The 20476-nt window shown below is 38.8% G+C and overlaps 2 protein-coding genes across 5 annotated transcripts in view; both read right to left on the reverse strand.

The window, feature by feature from the left end:
• Window positions 1-310: 310 nt before the first annotated feature.
• pnisr (PNN-interacting serine/arginine-rich protein) lies at window positions 311-10520 on the reverse strand. Of its 4 annotated transcripts, XM_042772801.1 has the most exons (13): window positions 10395-10520; window positions 9772-9892; window positions 9370-9552; window positions 5246-5481; window positions 4981-5149; window positions 4698-4888; window positions 3806-3955; window positions 3619-3718; window positions 2960-3013; window positions 2475-2666; window positions 1010-2042; window positions 731-753; window positions 311-656 (listed from the first exon to the last, which is right to left on the reverse strand). In XM_042772801.1, exons 2-12 carry the CDS (start codon window positions 9860-9862, stop codon window positions 732-734), a joined length of 2421 nt encoding a protein of 806 aa, XP_042628735.1. In that variant the 5' UTR covers window positions 9863-9892; window positions 10395-10520; the 3' UTR covers window positions 311-656; window position 731. The 4 variants fall into 4 exon arrangements, with proteins under 4 accessions (XP_042628735.1, XP_042628732.1, XP_042628734.1 ...); XM_042772798.1 differs by lacking the exon at window positions 731-753; XM_042772800.1 differs by having other exon boundaries at window positions 311-753.
• A 1788-nt stretch (window positions 10521-12308) lies between these two features.
• LOC109106114 (ubiquitin carboxyl-terminal hydrolase 45-like) overlaps window positions 12309-20476 on the reverse strand; it is a 31101-nt gene continuing 22933 nt past the window's right edge. The window contains exons 9-17 of the mRNA XM_042771912.1: window positions 19009-19090; window positions 18600-18691; window positions 18185-18241; window positions 17922-18050; window positions 15843-16503; window positions 15404-15501; window positions 15213-15299; window positions 14984-15125; window positions 12309-13567 (exon numbers count right to left, since the gene is read on the reverse strand). Coding sequence (XP_042627846.1) covers window positions 13437-13567; window positions 14984-15125; window positions 15213-15299; window positions 15404-15501; window positions 15843-16503; window positions 17922-18050; window positions 18185-18241; window positions 18600-18691; window positions 19009-19090 — 1479 coding nt within the window. The 3' untranslated portion in view covers window positions 12309-13436. The remainder of the gene's footprint in view (window positions 13568-14983; window positions 15126-15212; window positions 15300-15403; window positions 15502-15842; window positions 16504-17921; window positions 18051-18184; window positions 18242-18599; window positions 18692-19008; window positions 19091-20476) is intronic.

The following is a 20476-nucleotide window of genomic DNA, read 5'->3' on the forward strand; positions in this document are numbered from 1 at the left end:
ATTAAGGTGTCAGTATAGTAATAATAAAATATAGTTATATAATGCACAAAATGATGTCCATTGTCTCCATTCACTTTTATTATATTGAAAATAGTGGAAGGACATTTCTCAGTATGTTTTCTTGGAACAACATGAGTAAATTATCCAAATTGTCATTTTTGTGTAAAAACAACTATGAATGTAGTTTAATAAAAAGCTAGAGCTATTATAAACATGCCCATAATTTATTGTACTTTTTCCCATATACATCTGATCTTCACTCAACATTTCAAGCAGCAAGATTTAAAAAGAAAAGAGGCAGGCCATGTCAGACAGAAAGAATCATTCATGTTTTATTTGACAATTTACATGAAACGAGAATTTATTTCTTCTGGTGTTAAGTTTTAAAATGTTACAGTATCAAGCTTCTATTGACTACTTGAACGCTTAGTCTTGCATAATACAAGGCAAAAAAGAAACTCATTCAAAATCTCCTGTTTTGAAGACAACACTTAAAAATACCATGTATTTACAAAATGAGGGAGTTTGGAGTGGAGTTCACCTACAACGTTGCCTCGATAATGAGACAAGCCTGTTAACTCGTGGAATTTTAAAAGTGGTGCACAGATCAGAGGCAGAACGCCCCTCAACGCTTGCGTCGGCTGGGAGATGCTGACCTGCAAGAGAAACGTCGGACAGACTATTAGTGCAATCACTAGTAGAGATCACATCCAAAACTCCATACACACACCTTAAACTGCTGTTGGATCAACACTGAATGAGAAGAGGAGGAAATTATATCAATCTCAGTAGCATTTAGGAAGCGCAGTCCAACCATTTGTGCACAATTCAGCTATTACACATTCAACATTATGTGACTGCGAATTTAAACTTAACACGTTAATTTAAAATCTACTTCAGGATCATTTGGATTGCAACAGTTGTGATATTCTAAATACTATTGATCATTCACACACAAACAATTCAAACACTTCAACAATAAAAAAAGTAGAAAGAAAATGAATACTACCTTGATCGCGACTTAGACTTGTGTTTGCGGCTTGCCTTCTTACCAGACTTGTGAGACCTTTCCGTTGACCTTGATCGACTACGTTTTGATTTCTTAGACTTTTTTTCTTTGCTAACCTCAGGGGAAGGGGACCTGCTCCTGCTGGACTCTGAATCAGAGTACTTCTTACTAGCTTTGGCAGAGCCTTTTTTGCTAGATTTACTGTCTTGCCGGAAAAACCTCTCACTGTGAGAGTCTGTCCTCTCGCTCTCCTTTTTCCGCCTCGATTTGGCATCGTCTTCCTCATCCCTTACTAAACTGCCCTCGCCCTTCTGTTTGTCTTTCTTTTTATCTAAATCTTTCTCTTTCTTCTTTTTATCCTTTTCGTGGCTCCGGCTCCTCTCTTTCCTCCTGTCTCTGTCCTTGCTGGAGGCCTTCTGTTTCCTCCTGCTGCGGCTTGTACTGCGACTTCGGCTGCGCCTGCGGTCCCTGCTGCGCCGCCTCTCTCTACTGCGGCTGCGACTGGCCTTGGACCTGCTCCTGCGGCCCCTGCTGGACCTGCGCTGCCGCGAGTGGCTGCGCTTCCTGTGACGAGAGGACCGGTCGGTGCTGCGTGCGCGGCTGCTCTGCCTCCTGTCTCTGCCCTTGTCACGCTCCGACTGACGTCTGCGAGAGCTGCGACTTCGGCTGCGCCTGCGAGTCCCACGAGAGGCAGAGTTGCTGCGTCGCCTTTTCCTTCTGGGAGACGAGGAGCGGGAGGAGCTGCGAGAGGAGGCTGAGGATGATGATGATGAAGAGTACCGGCTGCTGGAGGAGCTGGAGCTGGAGGTGCGACTATGTCGTTCACTTGGAGAGCGGCTGGCACTTCCTCCGTTACGCCCTGTGTGCTCTTTGCTGGCCCGCTTCACCTCACTGACCTCAGGCTCACTACGTGACCTGCGTCGCTCTAATGTAGGCTCCGCCTCCCTTTCCCTAACTTCCTGTTTGTGTTTAGACTCTGTCTGCTCCTCCTCATAACCTGCCCTCTCTCTGCTCACTCGGTCCGAGGCCAAATCTCTGAAAACACACAAATTTTACAAGACTTACATTCCTTTTGCAACTAATAACAAAAACAAACAAACAAACAAACAAACAATATAGAACTAATGAATATAAATAAAATGAACATTTTTTAAACAATGGTCTATGGATCACATTTTTGGCAAATCCCTCAGTGCATAGAAAAATTACTCTAGAAATAGAAACCTAGCATGCAAACTATAACATATAAATGTAAATAATATATAAAAATAAAAAGCAAATATTTAATAAACTGAATAACTAAATTAATAATTAGTTATGTAAATGGATTATTAAAATTGATTTATAAATGATAACTTATAGCGATGTATTTTTTGTTAAGAATAGTTTCAGCTGTTCTGCTGATAAACTGACAATAAAAAATAAAGTATTAAATGTATCAAGTCACTTTTTTAGATGCACCCACCTTTAACAGTCTGTACCTCCAGCGCCAGCCTCTCCTGCAGCTGCTGCTGCTCCTTCTCTTTGCGACGGAAGGCGTCCTGTTTCTGGCGTATGCGGTGCAGCAGCTCCTCATCGTCTGTGTCCGATGAGTCCGACCCCTTCACACTTCGCTCCTCATCCTCACTCTCGTCTGATCCGTACTCACCCAGCCCTCCTGCGGCAACAAAGCCCCCTTCTTATATTGGACAGCTGGAGCATGGCACTCAGTCGCACGCTAACATTCCCTCGTTCTCACCCACTCGACTACATAATACTTTACTAATGCCCACCTTAATAAATGAAGCATGCTTTTTTTTATAATGTGTTGCTGGAAGCTAACCATTGAGAAGATCTGCTGCTTGAGCTCTTGAGCTTGTAATAAAAGTTCATTAGAGAGCTGAAAACGCCCCATCCCCACCCTTTTTATTCCCAACCCCCCCGTCGGGCCAAAATGTAAAACACACTTACCAAGGCCGGTCAGAGAAGCCAGTGCATTTGACTGTGCCAGCTGTTTTGCAGGAGCTTTGATTCACATCAACAACAGGAACAACATGTTAAAACACATACAGCCACCACTTTCGCATAGGCAAGAGTCTCTAGAGATGAGGGTACACATATGCACTATTCACAAGAGCTGCCTTTGGCAAAATAAAATAAAATAAAAATAAAAAAAGATGGAGAGAAGAAAAAGGTTATCACACAAAGTTCGTCAAACACAGGCAAACAGTGGAAGAGGAAAGAACCAGTCTGTACTAATGCAGTGTCACTTTTGAAATGAGAAGCTGTCTGGCAAACATAGAAGTGAGGAAGTACTTTTGTTTTACAGGAAATAAATCTAGGAACAGAATTGACTGGGAACCCCGTGAAAGATTCCATTTAACTGCATCTATGTGACCACTTTCACCCTCCCTCTGGTTTTCATCTTCTGTTGCATTAGCAGAGAAAGGCCGATGAAGATTTGCACTTTTGCTTATCATAAAATATTACTATGATGCATCAGTCAGACAAAAAGGCTTCATATATATCAGTCAAAAAATAGCCAAGTCTAATTTCTGTGGAAATGTGGCTCTTCCTCAGAATTAAACTTGAAGCCACAGTTGCACGGACAAAAGGGAACAGGAGCAGACCTTTAGTGGCTTTGCGATGAGTCTCTTTGGCCACTTGGAAGATTTCCTCATTCGTGACTTCAAGGAGGACTTCGGTAAGAAGAGTTTTAGTCATCAGCATCTTTGGGAAGCAAATAGGAAATGTTGAGATTCACAAGTCACAAGTGTGGACAGATGAATGCGGAGACAGAAGTGTTTGTGTACACACCAGCTGAAACTCTTTCTCCTCTTCTGTCATTTCTGGTTCACTTTGGTCTTCTTGAACAGGAGGAGAACTTCTACCACCAAACTCCAGCCTTCTCCCCGAAACGCTATCCTCCCCAGCACCATCTTCTTCACCATCCTCATCATCACTGTCCTAAATTAAAGAGGAGAAGGTGAGTGGACCAGATACCATACACTTGTGGTTGACATAAGCGCCAAGAGGAATTATTAGTGTTAGTGTGCAACAGCTAACAAGCAAAGTAACTAAACTTAAAAGACTCCATGAAATCAATTGGAATTTCGTGGCTCAGTCCAGGTCGGACAGTTTTAAGATCACCTTTGTGCTAGATTACTCCTATTAGTCATCAAAAAATAGCTTTCAGCAGATATACTCTACCGTTCAAAACTTTGGGGATTTTTTTTTTTTTTTGCTCACCAAGACTGCATTTAAATTATGAAAAATACAGCAAAAACAGCAATACTGTGAAATATAAACATTTTGAAATTTGGTTCTCAATAAACAGTTCTTATTATCGATGTAAAAAAAAAAAAGTTGTGCCACTTGATATTTCTGTGAAAAACTCTGATCAACAGAACAGCATTTATGTGAAATATTATTTTTTGTAAGTGTAAAAGTCTCTACGGTCACTTTTGATAAATTTAATGCAGCCCTTGCTGAATAAAACAATTTATTTCTTCAAAAAAAATAAAAAAAATCCTATCAACTCAAACTTTTGAACAGTAGCGTACAGAAGAACAGAAGGGGTCTTTGAATTAAGATAAAAATGATCATGTCAATGAACATTTGTGCATGTCAGTGAACCCTGCGACAACAGTTGCCAAAGTAATCTCAGCAGATTCCTTCGCTGTAAACAGATTCTGAAAAAGATGCTTACAAATTTGCTCTTGCGTGGCATCCGAGGCCCATCACCTTCCTCCTCTACCATATCGCTAGCCCTTTCATTATTTGCCATTTCAGCACGCTCTTTCTCCATTCTCTCCTTCTCCAACTTTTTCTGTTTCTCACGGTCCATCTTTTCAAGGCCTTCTCGAATCCATGCAGGCAAAGTCCTCCGTTTAACAGCATCTAGACCAGGAACCAAGACAATGTCACAATGTGCATCTCTTTATAACAGTAGTTTTTCTTATGCATCTACATTAAGCAATAATTATATGCACCAAGAGTAGGCGTCTCTGGTTTAATTCCCATCTGATTGGGGGATCTGGGCCGTTCTGGTCTGAAGCCAGGGAGCCGGTCTCTTCTGTTCTGCGGTCCTTCAGGCCAATAAGGTGCATGAAAGCCGGTGGAGGGTGGTCCATACGCTGTCCCTGTTGGCGCTGCTCCATGCTAAGAGGAAACAGAAATTAATGTGACTAAAACCGAAAGGTTTGGAGATAACATTTAAGAAATAACCTTTGATAATCCAGACCTAGGCAAGCATACCTGATAATCAAACTGATTGACGCCAACTGGGCCAATAGGGTAAGGCTCAGGCTGACCCCCAAACCCATGACTGTTTTGAGGAAAGCCCCCATGGTGTGGGTCTCCAGGAAATTCCAAACTATCTTGACTGTTACTATCTTCTGATGCGTTGACGACATCCATCGGTCCTTGCCCGGGAGGAATCCACGCTTGTTCTGGAGGGGGAGGAGGAGGAGGCTGGCCATGCATCCCCCACTCTATAAACAATCAGCAAACAAGGTCATAACTTAAATTTAAAGATATCAATTGAGCACCAAATAAACAACAAATACAATGACAAGTTGTCAAACGCATAGGCCCTACCCACTTTGTCACGCATCAAATGTCAAAAATGTCATGCTATGCACAAAGTTCCTATTAATTTGGGTAATTGAACTTGATATGCAGTTCAGGGTGTCGTGTTCTCATGTGATGAATTAAACCAGAAGTTTCTCTTCATCAAAACAGAAATTTTGCATAACATCAATTGCTAACCAATGGATCCTCTGTAGTGAATGGGTGCCATCAGAATGACAGTCCAAACGGCTAATAAAGCATCTCAATAATCCATGAGTAATTCAGTACACCTCCAGTCCATCGATCCACTCTTCAGCTGTTTGCACTCTCACTGCAGAGATCCATTGTTGATCAAATGATGCAATGCTAAATTTCTCCAAATCTGTTCTGATGATGAAACATCTAACAGACAAACATCTACATCTTAAATGGCCTGAGAGAGAGTCAATTTTCAGCATTTTTTTTTTATTTATGGGTTAACTATTTCTTTAAAGGATTAGTTCACTTCCAGAATAAAAAATTCCTGATAGTTTACTCCCCCATGTCATCCAAGATGTTCATGTCTTTCGGTCTTCAGTCGCAAAGAAATTAAGGTTTTTGAGGAAAACATTCCAGGATTTGTCTCCATATAATGGACTTAAATGATGGCCAATGGGCTGAAAGTCCAAACTGCAGTTTCAGTGCAGCTTCAAAGGGCTCTACACGATCCCAGCTGAGGAACAGGGGTCTTATCTAGCGAAAACTGTCATTTTCTTAAAAAAATAAAATAAAATAAAAATACGTAATTATGTTGGAAAGGTCACACACTTTTAGTTCTTCGCCTGTGTACTCCAGTTCAGAAAGGTAAAGGAGGGAGAAAAACTCAAAAAATCGTGCGACATCGTTGTTTTACTCTTTTCTGTAAAGGACATGTGACTCTCTTTGCACGTTCGTGTAGTAAACACTGGGTCGGTACTTCTGCTGACATCACGCAAGTCGAGCTAGTTCAAGATGAGCATTTGTGATTAAAATGTATATACATTTTTTTTTTCCACTAAAAAAAAAAAACCCTTATTCCTCGGCTGGGATCGTGTAGAGCCCTTTGAAGCTGCTCTGAAACAGCAAATTTGGACCTTCAACACACTGGTCCCATTGAAGTTCATTATATGGAGAAAAATAATGTAATCCTCAAAAAAAAAAATTTAATTTCTAAAAAACTGAAGACAGACAGACAGACAGACATGAGCATCTTGGATGACATTGGGGTGAGTAAATTATCAGGACATTTTTATTCTGGAAGTGAACTAATCCTTTAATTCTGCTGCAGCCTTTTGAAAGGGCCTACCTGTGCTTTCTGTTGACTGTCTGGTTCATTATTTAACATTTTAAGTCACACTTTAACAGAAGCAGCGACAGATTATTTTTTCCATATTATGATGCATGTCCAAATTAAATGGATAATCGAAAAAAGGGTGGAGTCTTGGTTTTATCAAACAATTGTTGATTAGATTGGAGAACTCTAGTACAGTGGTTTAGAGGGTTGCATTGGGATTGAGTCCCGCCGAGTCCCGCGGGACCCAACGCAAATCTCGTGGGAGCGGGCGATTTGAATTTTGCTGCGGGCGGGAATGGCCGGCTAAAAAAAACACCGCGGGAAAGGGAGGTTGCCTAGCGACATGATGGAGAAGATGTCAATAGATGATGTAGAAAAGAACCTCAAACATGGTATTCACACATGGAAAACACCTTAGCTGACAGCTCCCTAAATTATGTGAGACTACAGTTTCCACAGCAACCACACCTTCAACAAAGAGCGATTCCCAGCGCTATCAAAGCTGGCACGTTTCATCTTTAGTATCCCCGCATCCAGTGTGCCTTCAGAGCGGGCCTTTAGTGTCTGTGGGCGCATCTTGGAAGAGAGACGCACGGGATTGGGACCGCAGTCGATCAGCAACATTCTCTTCCTCCACAGCAATATTGCAAAGTGATTCATTTGTTAAATTCATTCGTTAACCTTGTTTATTTTATGTTATTTATTAGTGTTGTTTTTTGAGCACAGCCCCTCGTTGCCATTTGTTAATTAGGTCAAGAGGCGTGATGATACCAGTGTTATTGAGCAAGCTGCCTAAGTTTAAATGTTTTTATTCTTATTTTTCAAACAATACCTGCGACATTTGGCTAATAATTGTAAAACTGCTGTTTTTGATGTAGCCTAGTTTATCATATTATGTATATTTTTTTTGCAAAGCAGTCTATTTTTATGTGCAAAGTTTTTGATAAAAACGAAATTATATTTGAATGTATTGTGTTTTTTTTTTTTTTTTTTTTTTTTTACATGCAGGCCAGGGAAACGAAACAAACAACCCCATGAATCTCTTTAATAATATCAATACAAATACGTGTTTTTTTTTTTTTCCTGCGGGACGGGAGAAGACACAAAATCAATGCATCTCTATTATTGTGCGGGAATAAATTCTCAGAGTTTTGCGGGTGCGGGCGGGAGTGGACATACATATTGCGGGAGCGGGCGGGAGTGTAACACATACGTTGCGGGAGCGGGCGGTAATGGTCAGAAATTCGGCGGGCGCGGGCGGGAGCGGGATGAAGAAAACAGTCCCGCGCAGGGCTCTACAGTGGTTCTCAATTCAAGTCCTCGCACCCCCCAGCTCTGCATATTTTGATTGTCTCTCTTTTTGTTAACAAACCTGATTCAGATAATTAGCTTGTTACGCCGCCTTCACACTGGCAATTGAAATCAGCTCCGATACAGCTACGAAACGACCGGAAGCCATTCATTTCCTATGGAGATTCGCAGACCGCATGCAAATGGCTCCGAACCGGGTCCGAACGAGTGTGGTGCGAAAAAAAATCGTGTCCGTTGGTCATCCGGATGCATTCAAAAAAAATTAACTCTTGCGAAAGGCTACGGACGGTTCCTATCCAACAATTCCAGTGGAAGTTGGCGTTGCTATGGTACTGATAAACAAACCTGGATTCTTAACTTTTAATAAAATAAATGATTTTATAACGATAAGTTGTCATGTCATTTTTTTATTTTAATGATTTTCTAACATTATTAGGGCAGTTAATACTCTCTCGCTCGAGTGCAGGGTTGCTGCATCCCAATATACCACTATATTACATTTAGCTGACCTGACATGTCAACGTCCTGGGCAACTTTCCCCCACGCAGCAGCCTTCTGATTGATGTCTCTATAACCCTCATCAGAGAGATCATACAGAATTGCACATTCAGATACTGACAAGATCAATCGTTCTAATCTCTCCGACATTTTTATTCTACTCGCTTCCGAAGCTTTCCGAAGCTTTTCAGCGGTGTAGTACGACGTCCACTGGGGGCGTATTGCGTATTACGGAGCTGATTTCAACTGCCAGTGTGAAGGCGGAATTAGAAGTGAGCTCCGTGCATGAACTGTGTTCCCATTGACATGGTCCCTACACAGTGTTCATTGCTCTCTACTCCCTGAGCAGTGGAAATCAGTTGAAGTTTACTTCACTTCGTAACATTCATTCACAGATTTGTGATGTGCAACGTCTTCACACATGGACAAGTGTGACATCATATACCTCGGTAAATAAAAACAATTTAAATTTACATCTCGCACACTTCAATGCACTTTGAATGGAACATATGCATTCGCTTCGAACTGGAATCATGGCGGAATATCCTGTGATGTCCACTTCATTGGAACTGGAATTGAGAACCGCTGCTCTAGCATATGAAGCCACAGAGAAGTCTACCATTTCAGCAGAACATCAAGTTACTATATCTATTCAAAATGCTCAGTCAAACTAATAAATTTGCCTTACCTGGTTGCCAACCTCTGCCAAAATTGGGATCGCCGGGAAAGGCACCATGGTTATTATGGCCTGGAGGTTCCAAGTGTTGCACTTCTTGGCCATTGGGCTGAATCCCTTGCTGGTTGGCAACCCCTCCGGTGGATTCTTTCTGTGCAATCCATGCTTGTGCTAAAGCAGCCCAGTCCACTTGACCTGCAAAAACACACACAAAACTCAAATGCTGCACTAAACTGGGCTGCGTTTCCCAAATGCATAATAAGGCTAAGCTGATTGTAGCTCTATTGGTGACAATAGTTCTACGATCAACTCAGACTCACAATGCTTTTGGGAAACGCAGCCCCGAGCAGTTCAAACAACAGAACTACATGATTAGTATGCGTTAGCTCAATTAGATAAGAACAACGCTCTAACCTGGATCTTGCTGATGCTGAAATGACTGCATCCACTGTTGCTGTGAGCTCAGAGGCCACTGAGGCCAGGGCTGTCCTCCCTGGTCCCACATCTCTCACTTTATGATTCCCGTGCCAGAAGCCTGATGTGTATGAAACAAATATTTTATTAGCATTAACAGTGACTGCAAACAAAGCTTTCAGAATATCGGTTTATTTATAAGAACATGAAAAACAAGCCCCGCTTTTTCATTGCGGGTCCCTACATCTGTCACGTCACCCGCACAGCTGCAGTTCCGGAGACACACAGCAGATAAATACTAATCTTACTCAGACTACTGCAAAGGCCATGCATCCTTATAATGTACGTTGAGGGCTTTAAAGAGTCTTTCTGTGCATTAACCTGCATGTGTTCCACTGAATATAATTACGACATTAATTAAACTGACATAACGTCGTCGCAAAGCTAGCTATGCAAGCGTTAGGCCGCGCGTCCACAATAGCAACACTTATTAAAAACTTTAATCCAGCGGTTGAAACGCGCAAGATGTTGTAGCTCACCGATCGCCGCAACTGATCCTAATGAGAAGCGCAGGGCTATGAAGTAGCTGGCTGAAGATTTATAGACACGTTGCGATCTCTTACCTCTTCACTTCTCTGATTCTCACCAGTAAAATGGCGATGAAATGATGACCCGGAAACAATGCCAGCAACAGTGACCTCACCACACTGGCCCTCTAGTGGATACCAGGTGGATACTCGCGACGCACTTGAAGATCATAATAATAATAATAATAATAAAAACACTTTCAATACACTTTTTATTGTTGCCAAAATAAAAATAATAATCCTGTGAAATCAAGATCCCACTATATGAACTAAAAATCTGAAGAATAACCGAAATTGTCTGAACCTATCAAGGAACAATCATTAATAGCCTATATAGCCCATAAAAATGTAAAATAGTAGTAGTAATTTGTTTTGCATATACAAAATTTGCATGTTATCAAGTCTGTGATGGGATGAATCTAATTCAAAGGTTCTTAAAGTCGCCATGAAACGGATATAGCAATTGTCTCTTTTCTCTGCTGTGACGTCTATCCGGCATCTGTCTTTTGTCCACGAAGGATGCTTGAGGGTTTGAATTCTAAACCAGTCTCCGTGACAATGAACATACTAGACATTTATTGTTATAAGAATGTAATGTAATTTTTTATTTTATTTTTAATTTAGTCTCAAAGACACTGTTGCTATTTCAATGGAGCAATTCAATACCACATTGCTACTGAAGCTTGTGTGGAATGAAGGAATTTTGAGGACAAACCTTCAACAAACCAAGAATTGAAAAGTACAACAGAGTTGGATACACCAAACATTTCAGATATCTTCTCTGGCATTTTAATAGCCGATAAATGCATACAGTAGGGCTGGTTCAAAACCAAGAAATGAGATGGCCATTACTTGAGTAGAGCTTTGATATCCTATCCTGTCCAGTTAGAGGGAATATATTTCACCCAGCCTCAGACACGTGTAAAAGACAGAATCACGTTTGAAAGAGTGACAGAACGGGTTACATGCTGTAGAGTAATCCAGAAACACAGCTGGGTCAAAAAAGATAACAAGCATCATCTCTAACCACTTGTTATGTCTGCCCTGAAGGTATGAAGAAAAGCAAAAACCCTTTTCCACCCGGATATGTCTGAATGTCCCCCTTCACATTCAACGGGTTCTTCTGAAAACAAAAGCAGCTCCACCCGTCCCTCAGACCAGGTTTCTCTGTCAGTTCAGACTGAGGGAAACACATCCTATCATTAACTCACATTAAATCACTCGCACAACGTCCCTGAAAGACAGCCCTGCTTTAAAAATAGACATGCGCACTCTTGTTGGCGTTTATACACTCGTTTATAACTGATAACCTTCTAACAGCTTGATTCAAATGTCATGGAATGAGGAGAGGAGGACACAATTGTTTCAGACGTTGCCCTTTTCTGATTCCACACCCACCTCTTCTTCACCAGTCAGCAACATGGTCTAAAACAGCACGCCTCTGCACCCATCATGCTGAATCTTCAGCCAAGGAGAGAGTAAAAATGGCATCCTGGGATTTGTGGCGACAGGGGATACTAATGGCCTACAACATCTCCAGAAAGAGAAAGAGAGACAAGGCACCCAGGGACCCCAAAACATTTCAAACCCACTCAAAGGATTCAGCCCTTTTTGGGTAAGGGTGGGACAATTAATGTCCAGGGTACTAGGCTTTAACTTAGATGTGTCATTTTCTACTATGTTCCTAGGGGTTACCCCAAAGGGTTTGTGCAAAAGTGATAATTTTCTCTATTGAAGACCATTTAGGTTGCATGTAAGAAAGCTGTTACTAAATGTTGGCTCAAGAGAAGCTCTCCCAATGTGGATCTTGATTTCTTGTAAGACCTCAAGTTTTTTTTTTTTTTTTTTTTTTTTGTGATCGTGTGTTTTGTTGTTGTTTTTGTTATGTTCTGTATTTAATGTTTACTAAAATAGAAAATCTGTCAAAAAAAAAAAAAACCCACTCAAAGGTTTTCTTCAACTAAATATATTTAAAGGATAATTTTAAATGATTTATACTGGATTATATTCACAAAATTCAAGCAAAAAAGCAGCCTGAGGAACCCTGAAGCCTTATACACCACACAAATCTATGGTGTTACAATACCTGCTCAGTAAATGGAATAAATAGTACATATTTTACATACAATTATGTATTTCTAATCAGTATATACACATACTGTTCTCTTTATACTCCTGTATGAATTGAATACTTTACTAAAGACATGCAAAACAATCTCAGACCTCATGAACTGTAGGCACTGTAGTTTCAGAAGTCATGAGGGGAAAATAATGATAAAAAATAGTTTTCTATTCATATTCAGTTCTGAAACAGAACAATTAGGCATGAGGCAAAGTCTAGGAATATTGCACCAACTTCTTAACTATTAGATATTGAGAAATAAGTTATATCTCAGTTATAAATTCATAAAAATGTAAAGGAGGAGCAACTTTTATCCTATGAATCAAACTATTGATACATTCAAAAATATTCCGAAAATTAGTCTTGAGCTAGCAAACCAAAGTTAAGGCAAAAATAAATGAAAATCAACAAATTAAAATTTTTTTTATATTCTTGTCAAGCAACTGTGTGAATGTAAAACTGTCTCCAAGTAAATGATGACGTTGTTTGCACATCTATGTGTGTGTGATCCAGCGCAGGATATGACGGGATTAAATGGCTCTGAAAGCAACAGATGCATATTGTGCTGGGTTTCCCTTTCACAACAGAGGTTACGGTCTCTTTTGGCACAGTTCTCCTTCTCATATTATATATTCTATACATATTTATCCTTAATTTCACTTTGGCAATTTCTCCTGCAAAATGAACACCCCCCCTAAAAAATGTTAAGCTCAAATATTAGCTGTAAAACATTAATAACTTAAATTCAGAATATTATTTTACGTCAATTATAATGGCTCCCAATTTTAATTCAGGTCACCTTGAGTAATGAATGAGCCATAAGTCCAAGCTTTTAGTATATGGAATCCTTCGTACATTAAAATACAGTAATAATATTCATGCAGTAAGTGCTCGCTGTTGTCGGAGCTGATATTGCCTGTTGCATTCGCCTGGATCATCTTGCATTCACATGCTCATCATAGCAGTTCTTCATAGAAAAGTAAATAAGCTTGAGAGTTCAGCACTCTGGACTCTGGTACAGTCTGTACACTGGTGTCACTAACATACACCCACTGACCTTGTGGGGCTGAACTGGCCTCTCTGGAACCTAAAAAAACAAAACAAAGAGATATTGGTATTAAGAGGAACATCCACAAAAAAAATCCAGATTGTGCTACTAGTCATCAGTTGTCATCATCAAACACAACTAAGTGGAAATTTATTTAAAAACAAGGGCTTTTGAAAATGTAAAACAATGCAATACCGTATTAAAAAATATATAGCGTTGGGCTGATTCAAATTTATGGCTGTGTATTCACCAAAAAAAATAAAAAAAAAATAATTGTTTTTAATCACACCTAATATTAAACTTGTAATCATAAATATTTGTACACGCTGAAATTAAATGTGAATCAATCAAAGTAACGTGTATTTAAAAGAATTCTAATATTTTATTCAATATTTAATTTTTATTTAATTTTTAGGATATAAATAAAATGCAATTTACTAAACTCCTAGTAAATCATAGATATAGGTGTGTATGAATAAAGAAATGCAAATAATCTAATAGAAACAGACAAATCCTGCACATTGCAAATGCCTGCAAATCATATTTTAACGCAACATTTTGGTCATGTGACCTTCATCAGGCATTGTTTTCCTAAACTTGTTTGATTATTTGATTTTGAGTATTATAGCTTTTTAACATTATATTTGAAATCAATAATATTGTTCTTGACTTCAAGACATCCAATTACCATATTTATCAATTATTAAAAATTACAGAAAACAATCAATCCTAAAACAACTTTTAATTACAACAAACTTAATCATCACAATCATAATCCTATTCTAATAAAATGCCACATTTAGCTTTGCCTTTCTTAAAGATAAAATAATGCCACATGATGTTTCTCTGTCTCCTGTAGAGCGATCTACTTTTTTCTCCATTTCAAAGCTTTTCATGATAAAGAAATAAAAATGACTTGTTTGAGACTCATAAGATCAATATTTTTTTTATGTGAGGATCAATCCTCCTCGTACTACAGGAGCTATTTACATATCCCTACTGATTTGACGTGCCATTTGCACTTTTGCCTTTTAAACAGTCCTAAAAATGAAAATTTTCAACCCCTGCTTCCATTCAACGAGTCTTTTAGAGCTTGTATAGCCTTTATTTTAACCAACAATTCAGCTTCAATATGTGCACTGCAACAGTTAACTACCGAGTCTGTACAATCGTTTCTCACAGCCCTCCGTGAGCTTTTTACTCTGTTCCAAACGCTGCTGAAAGGTAGGCTCTCTCCTTGAGTAGAGAGTGGAGAAGAATGCATCTATAGACCAACAACAAACAAATCCCATTTGGCCTTTACTAAACAAACCCCGTCTTCAAGGTTGCGGTCCAATGCCGAGATGCAGACAACCCTTTGTTTACCCACAGGTTTTTCAGGCCTTTCAGAACCAGCTGCAAAGAAACGTATTGATGAGCACATGGAAACTGTATTCTATCTGGCTGGCTTTGTACCTGACTGGTTCCGGCGCTGTTCAGGTTTACGCTGGGGGGTGCGGACCTTCACATAGGCTGCGTAGTGCCCACCTCGCATTGATCCGCTGTGTTCCACAATGCCATACAAGCTATAAAGCACACGCTCTCCTGAACCGAGGTTCTGCCACACATATAAATACTGAATCAATACTGTACACGGATTCATAAATCATTGGTCTTTACCAATATTTATAACTCCAATCACTACCTTACAAGTGGCAGAGCAGAAAGGTGCCAGGTCTAGCAAAAGAGGAAAATCCACATGCCTATTAACTTTCCTGAGATTCATCCCGGCCTGCAAAGATAAAGAAAGGTCAATCATTGTGCCATCACACAAGAAGACTATAACTTGATTATATGATTCCCCCCACCGTATTGCCATATACTGAGGATTCAGACCTGGTGAAATCGTTTAAGGTGAAGAGTGACCACTGGAGGAAGTGCCGAGATAAGCATCTGTTTACGGGCACTGGTGTACACCTTCTCAGCCTTCTTATCTGAAACATACATAAATATTATGCAACATATGCTGATCAACATATGATTAACAGCCATCGAAAAATAAATAAAGTCCTACATCCATAAACTGCCAGATTGAAATGAATTTCTATAGATTCACCTTTGCCATCAAAGGAATAAATTACATCTTAAAGATATAAATTTTTTATTGTATTGCATAAAGTAAATTTTTATTGTATAAAAACATTCCTGTTTCACTACATTTTGATCAAATAAATTCTAAATTCAAATATATATATATAGATATATATATATAATATGTACTATATATATATATATATAATATATATATATATATAATATGTACGCGCATACATACCACTCCTCTTCATAGGTCTCTGCCTCCTTTCAGTGCAGTTTTCACAAAGTAGTTTGTTGTTGCCCATCAGCAGCTCAATAGATGTGAATTGATGCAGGCAGGACTGTACGGAACACTCTTTAGAGCTGGGGGTGTAACTGTGACAGAGAGCTTGGAAGGCCCCTTGATGGTGCTGATGGTCTCTCTCCCGGATTTCGGTCGGTTCCTCTGGGCTGTGACTAACAGGTAGAGTGTCTGTGGAAGTGTGCACCAGGCCCAGCTTGGACACAGCGCTGACAAGCTGCTCTACAGCGCCGCCCTGCTGAGGTTTAATGGAAGCTAGGGGAGTGGGACTCGGGGTCAGGTTAGGTTTCAGACTTAGATTGTGTGCTGTTGAGGCTGAAGTTGTGGTGGTTGAGACTTTATCTGATGTGCTACTATGACTGGACACAGATGGGATCCGTGGAGACCATTCGCTCTCTGAGGCCTCGCTGTCCGCATCGTTACTGCTGTCCTGCAGGTTGGAATCCTTCTCGCTGCAGTCTGATTGGCTGCCCATTGTATCCGCCCGGTAACTGGCCAGGCCACGCCCAGCCACATAGAGCTCCTCCTCTTGTCGGCTAGAAACCGAATCTGCACCTCTTTCATCATGAGAAGTGGATGAATGGCGACCCTGCAGCTTCTGAGCGCATCAACACACAAACAAACATAACGTAATATTAACAATGACGCAAGGAAAATCATACTCTACAAGGAAGAGGGCAGTAAGATTTTTTTTTAAGTAATTCATACTTTTATTCTACAAGGATGCATTAAATTGATCAAAAGAGTAAAATAATGTTTTTAAAAAAAATTGTATCATGATTCCTACAAAAATATTGAGCAGCACAACGGTTTTCAGCATTGATAATAAGAAATGTTTTTTAAGTGCCCTTATTATGCAATTTTTAAGGTTCCTAATATTGTTTTGGGAGTTTTAGGTTTACATGCATTCAAGGTCAAAAAACACTTCTTCATTCAAAGTTCTAAGATTCAGTCACTCTAAACCCCTCCTTTCCATGAGCCTACTCTGCTCTGATTGGTCAGATGGCCCTGTCTGTTGTGATTGGTCTATTGCATATAGCGCATGTTTGAAACGATATGCCCACTGCCATAGCTCCTTATTTTGAATGCTCAACAGAAAATATAAACAAATTTTTTTTTCATCATACTAACAGGTTGTGTAGACAGCTGGACCAAATAAACTGGGTACAGAGCCATCTTTTAAAGAACAAGCGTTTTTTGAATTCCACATTGAACTCCCCGAGATTAGAGAAGCAGTATTTAAGCAGTTGTAAAATGACGGGAACACAAAAAAAGATTGGGGTTGTGCTGTTGTGGTACAGTGGAAATTTAAAATGGATTTTAACCACTGATTCTTTGCAGCCTAAACTTCCAGAAGTGAAAGAGAAAATGAATTTACTTTCACAGCGCAGGACATAGCATCTTCTTGACATGAACAAGCTACAGTGTTTGAGGGTGGGTCAAGTTGTTCACAGCCGGCCAATGTAGAACCTAGGCGGATATTATGCAAATGTGTTAAACAATGACGTGTAGACGTGTACTGATGACTCGTTTAGGCTGTTCAGAGTCGATTCTTTCTTTTGGGAGATAATAACTTTATTTATCATGCACTTTCAGCTTTACAACTTTATCGACTGTTTAAATTCACATACAGATACATTACACACTGTATGAAAGGCAATAATCAAAATGGCATAATAGGGGCACTTTAACACCAAATCAGCATATTAGAATGATTTCTGAATGATCATGTAACACTGGAGACTGGAGTAATGGCTGCTGAAAAATCAGATTTCCATCACAGGAATATATTACATTTTAAAACATATTCCAATGGAAAACAGTTATTTTAAATTGTAATAATATTTAAAAGAATACTGTTATTTGTACTCTGTATTTCTGATCAAATAAATAGAACCTTGGTGAGCATAAGATACATTTTTCAAAAACATTTAAAAAATCTTACAGACTACAAACTTTTGAACGCTAGTGTATAAGAACTAAGAATGCTTCTTTTATAATAATGGCTCCATCTACCTGTCCACTTAACCTTCGGCTGTTTCGATTGGCGTGTGAGTGGGCAGCGGATGAGTCATCATGGCAGGCCAGACCATCTTGCTCCCGCCCACTTTTCCCTAGTCTAGTAGGGTTTGTGGGCTTAGAGATCTGGGCAAGAAAACCAACACACCCTCAAAAGACATCACTAGATTCAAGACAACTTGGACAGAATATTACATGCAAATAAAATAAAGGAACAGATGTTTTACAATTGTGGAACAATAAATTAATGCTGGTCTCACCCTTTCCTCTATGATGGGAAGGGAAATATCAATGAAGGCTTCTTTCACTGTGGAAATCTAAGCATATAAGCATGTTACACACAACAAAAACAACAAAAATAACACACACTATAATAAAAAAAAAAACAAAAATACACAAAAACACACATTAAAACCAATATTACACAACACAAATATATAATCTACACATCACATATATTATAAATGTAATATATTACAGCTAATAATACAGTAAATTTACAGGCATATATTATTAATTAAATTAATAGTATAAATTTAAAAACTATGTGGACATTGTACATTACATATGAGAAATTCTTACATGTTCACACTAAATTGTTTAAAAAAAAGGGAACAAATTATGTGATCTGGCTTTCTATGTGGACATTGTACATTACATATGAGAAATTCTTACATGTTCACACTCTTCACACATTATCGTACTGGTCAGCTCTCCGACAAAGATCCGATCGACAAAATTCATTTTCACTCCTTCCTTGCCATAAGCTATAGAACACAAAAGCAAAAATTATATATATATATATATATATATATATATATATATATATATATATATATATATATATATATATATATATATATATATATATTATTATTAAAATTGATATATATTATATATATTTATGTTATATGTGTATAAAACACATTTAAACAACTCAGAACACAAATGATAGATCATTTTTAAAATGATATTTTCATGTAAATGGTGTCATTATGTTTAGAATCTTGTGAATGCAAGCTGTCACTAGATGGCAATATTGTTCTGAATGATGTGAAAAGCAGGTGGAGCATAGATGGAGCACCCTTCACTTGTAGTTTTGTCTCCTGGTCAGCTGTCTTCTCCGTGGGGTTGTTAAAGGCTTTGAGGATGCCTGCTTTAATGCGCTGTCAATGTAAACACAATGTGATGCCACTTTGTTAGATAATGAAGCTCAAACAGTTGCTGTCACAAAAAGCTTCCTTTATCATGCTCAAAATAACAGGCACAGCAGAATTATCACCGTTCTTATCTTAAAATCATAAAAAGTTAAGATTTTAATTAAATAATAAAGAAAAACAAAATGTCAATGTTTTTGTTATTTATGAAAAATTACTTATTTGACATTACGTATTTGACATCCATAAACAAATTAAATAAGTCACGACCGTTTTTCCACATCAGACTTTAAAATCTTCACCCTTGGACGTGTTCTTTTTTTCTCAGGTTTTTGTTGTGGTAAATAAACTAAAGCAAACGCAAGGCCATGAACATGTGTACGTGGTGTAAAGTAAATGTGTTCTTCACATATTTTACACAACACATGCATTGTATATCCCATGTATGTGTGGACATAAAGACTTGTGAAAGCGAGTGTCCCTGTGGTCTTAATGAGAGGTGACATGGTCAGTGACTGTGTTGGTGAGAGAGCTGTTAGAAGACACAGTCACAGTAAAGCACCAATCAATAGATAATTGGCCGTGGTGGCGATGTCTGTGGGGCTCGACCGGTCTCCCCCATTGTCCTGTCCCCAGGCTCGGGATGGGCTATTTAGGTCAAAAGCCTGGTTAATCCCTCACCATCAGCCACTCAACCCCCAAACCCCCATCTGTATCGTATCCCGCTGCAACACACACTAATTAATCACACAAACCCTAAAATAACTAGGCCACCACACTCTCTTAAAGAAGCTGAGCTCACTTGAGCACCCCATTCTTAGCATTTTTATTCAACAGCTAATTGGTGATAATTCATTGACGTTAATTAGCATATTGTGAGCAGGGATACTATTGGCCAATCAACATAACTATTGTGGTGTCCATGTCTGGAGACTGGCTTAAGGGGTCTCAGCTCTGGGATAAAATATGTTGAAGCATGCTTGTATATATATTAAACAAAAAAATCTATATCATAATGATTGTAACCTCAACTATTATTAAAGTTGAAAAGATAATGTCTTTTGCACAAAAACGTGCATGTATATTTCACTTTTGCATGTTTAGATCTCTGAATCAGTATACAAATTCAAATATAAAGTTATTTTTGTTATGCGTTTATGTTTTTAAGTCTTTTATGCTCTCCAAAGCTGCTTTTATTTAATCAAAATTAATTAAAATTAATTAAAACATTTTTGCAGTAATTGTGATTTTCCATCACAATTTTTTGAATAGAATTTCTATGAAAGAAAATCTTACATATTATAAATATTTTTTCTGTCTGTATGAATTGTTTTCATTTAAAAAGATCACACTAAACCCAAACCTTTGAATGGTAGTGTATAAATAGTTTTTATT

Source organism: Cyprinus carpio, chromosome A16 (assembly GCF_018340385.1).
Source record: "Cyprinus carpio isolate SPL01 chromosome A16, ASM1834038v1, whole genome shotgun sequence".
Lineage (NCBI taxonomy): Eukaryota > Metazoa > Chordata > Actinopteri > Cypriniformes > Cyprinidae > Cyprinus > Cyprinus carpio.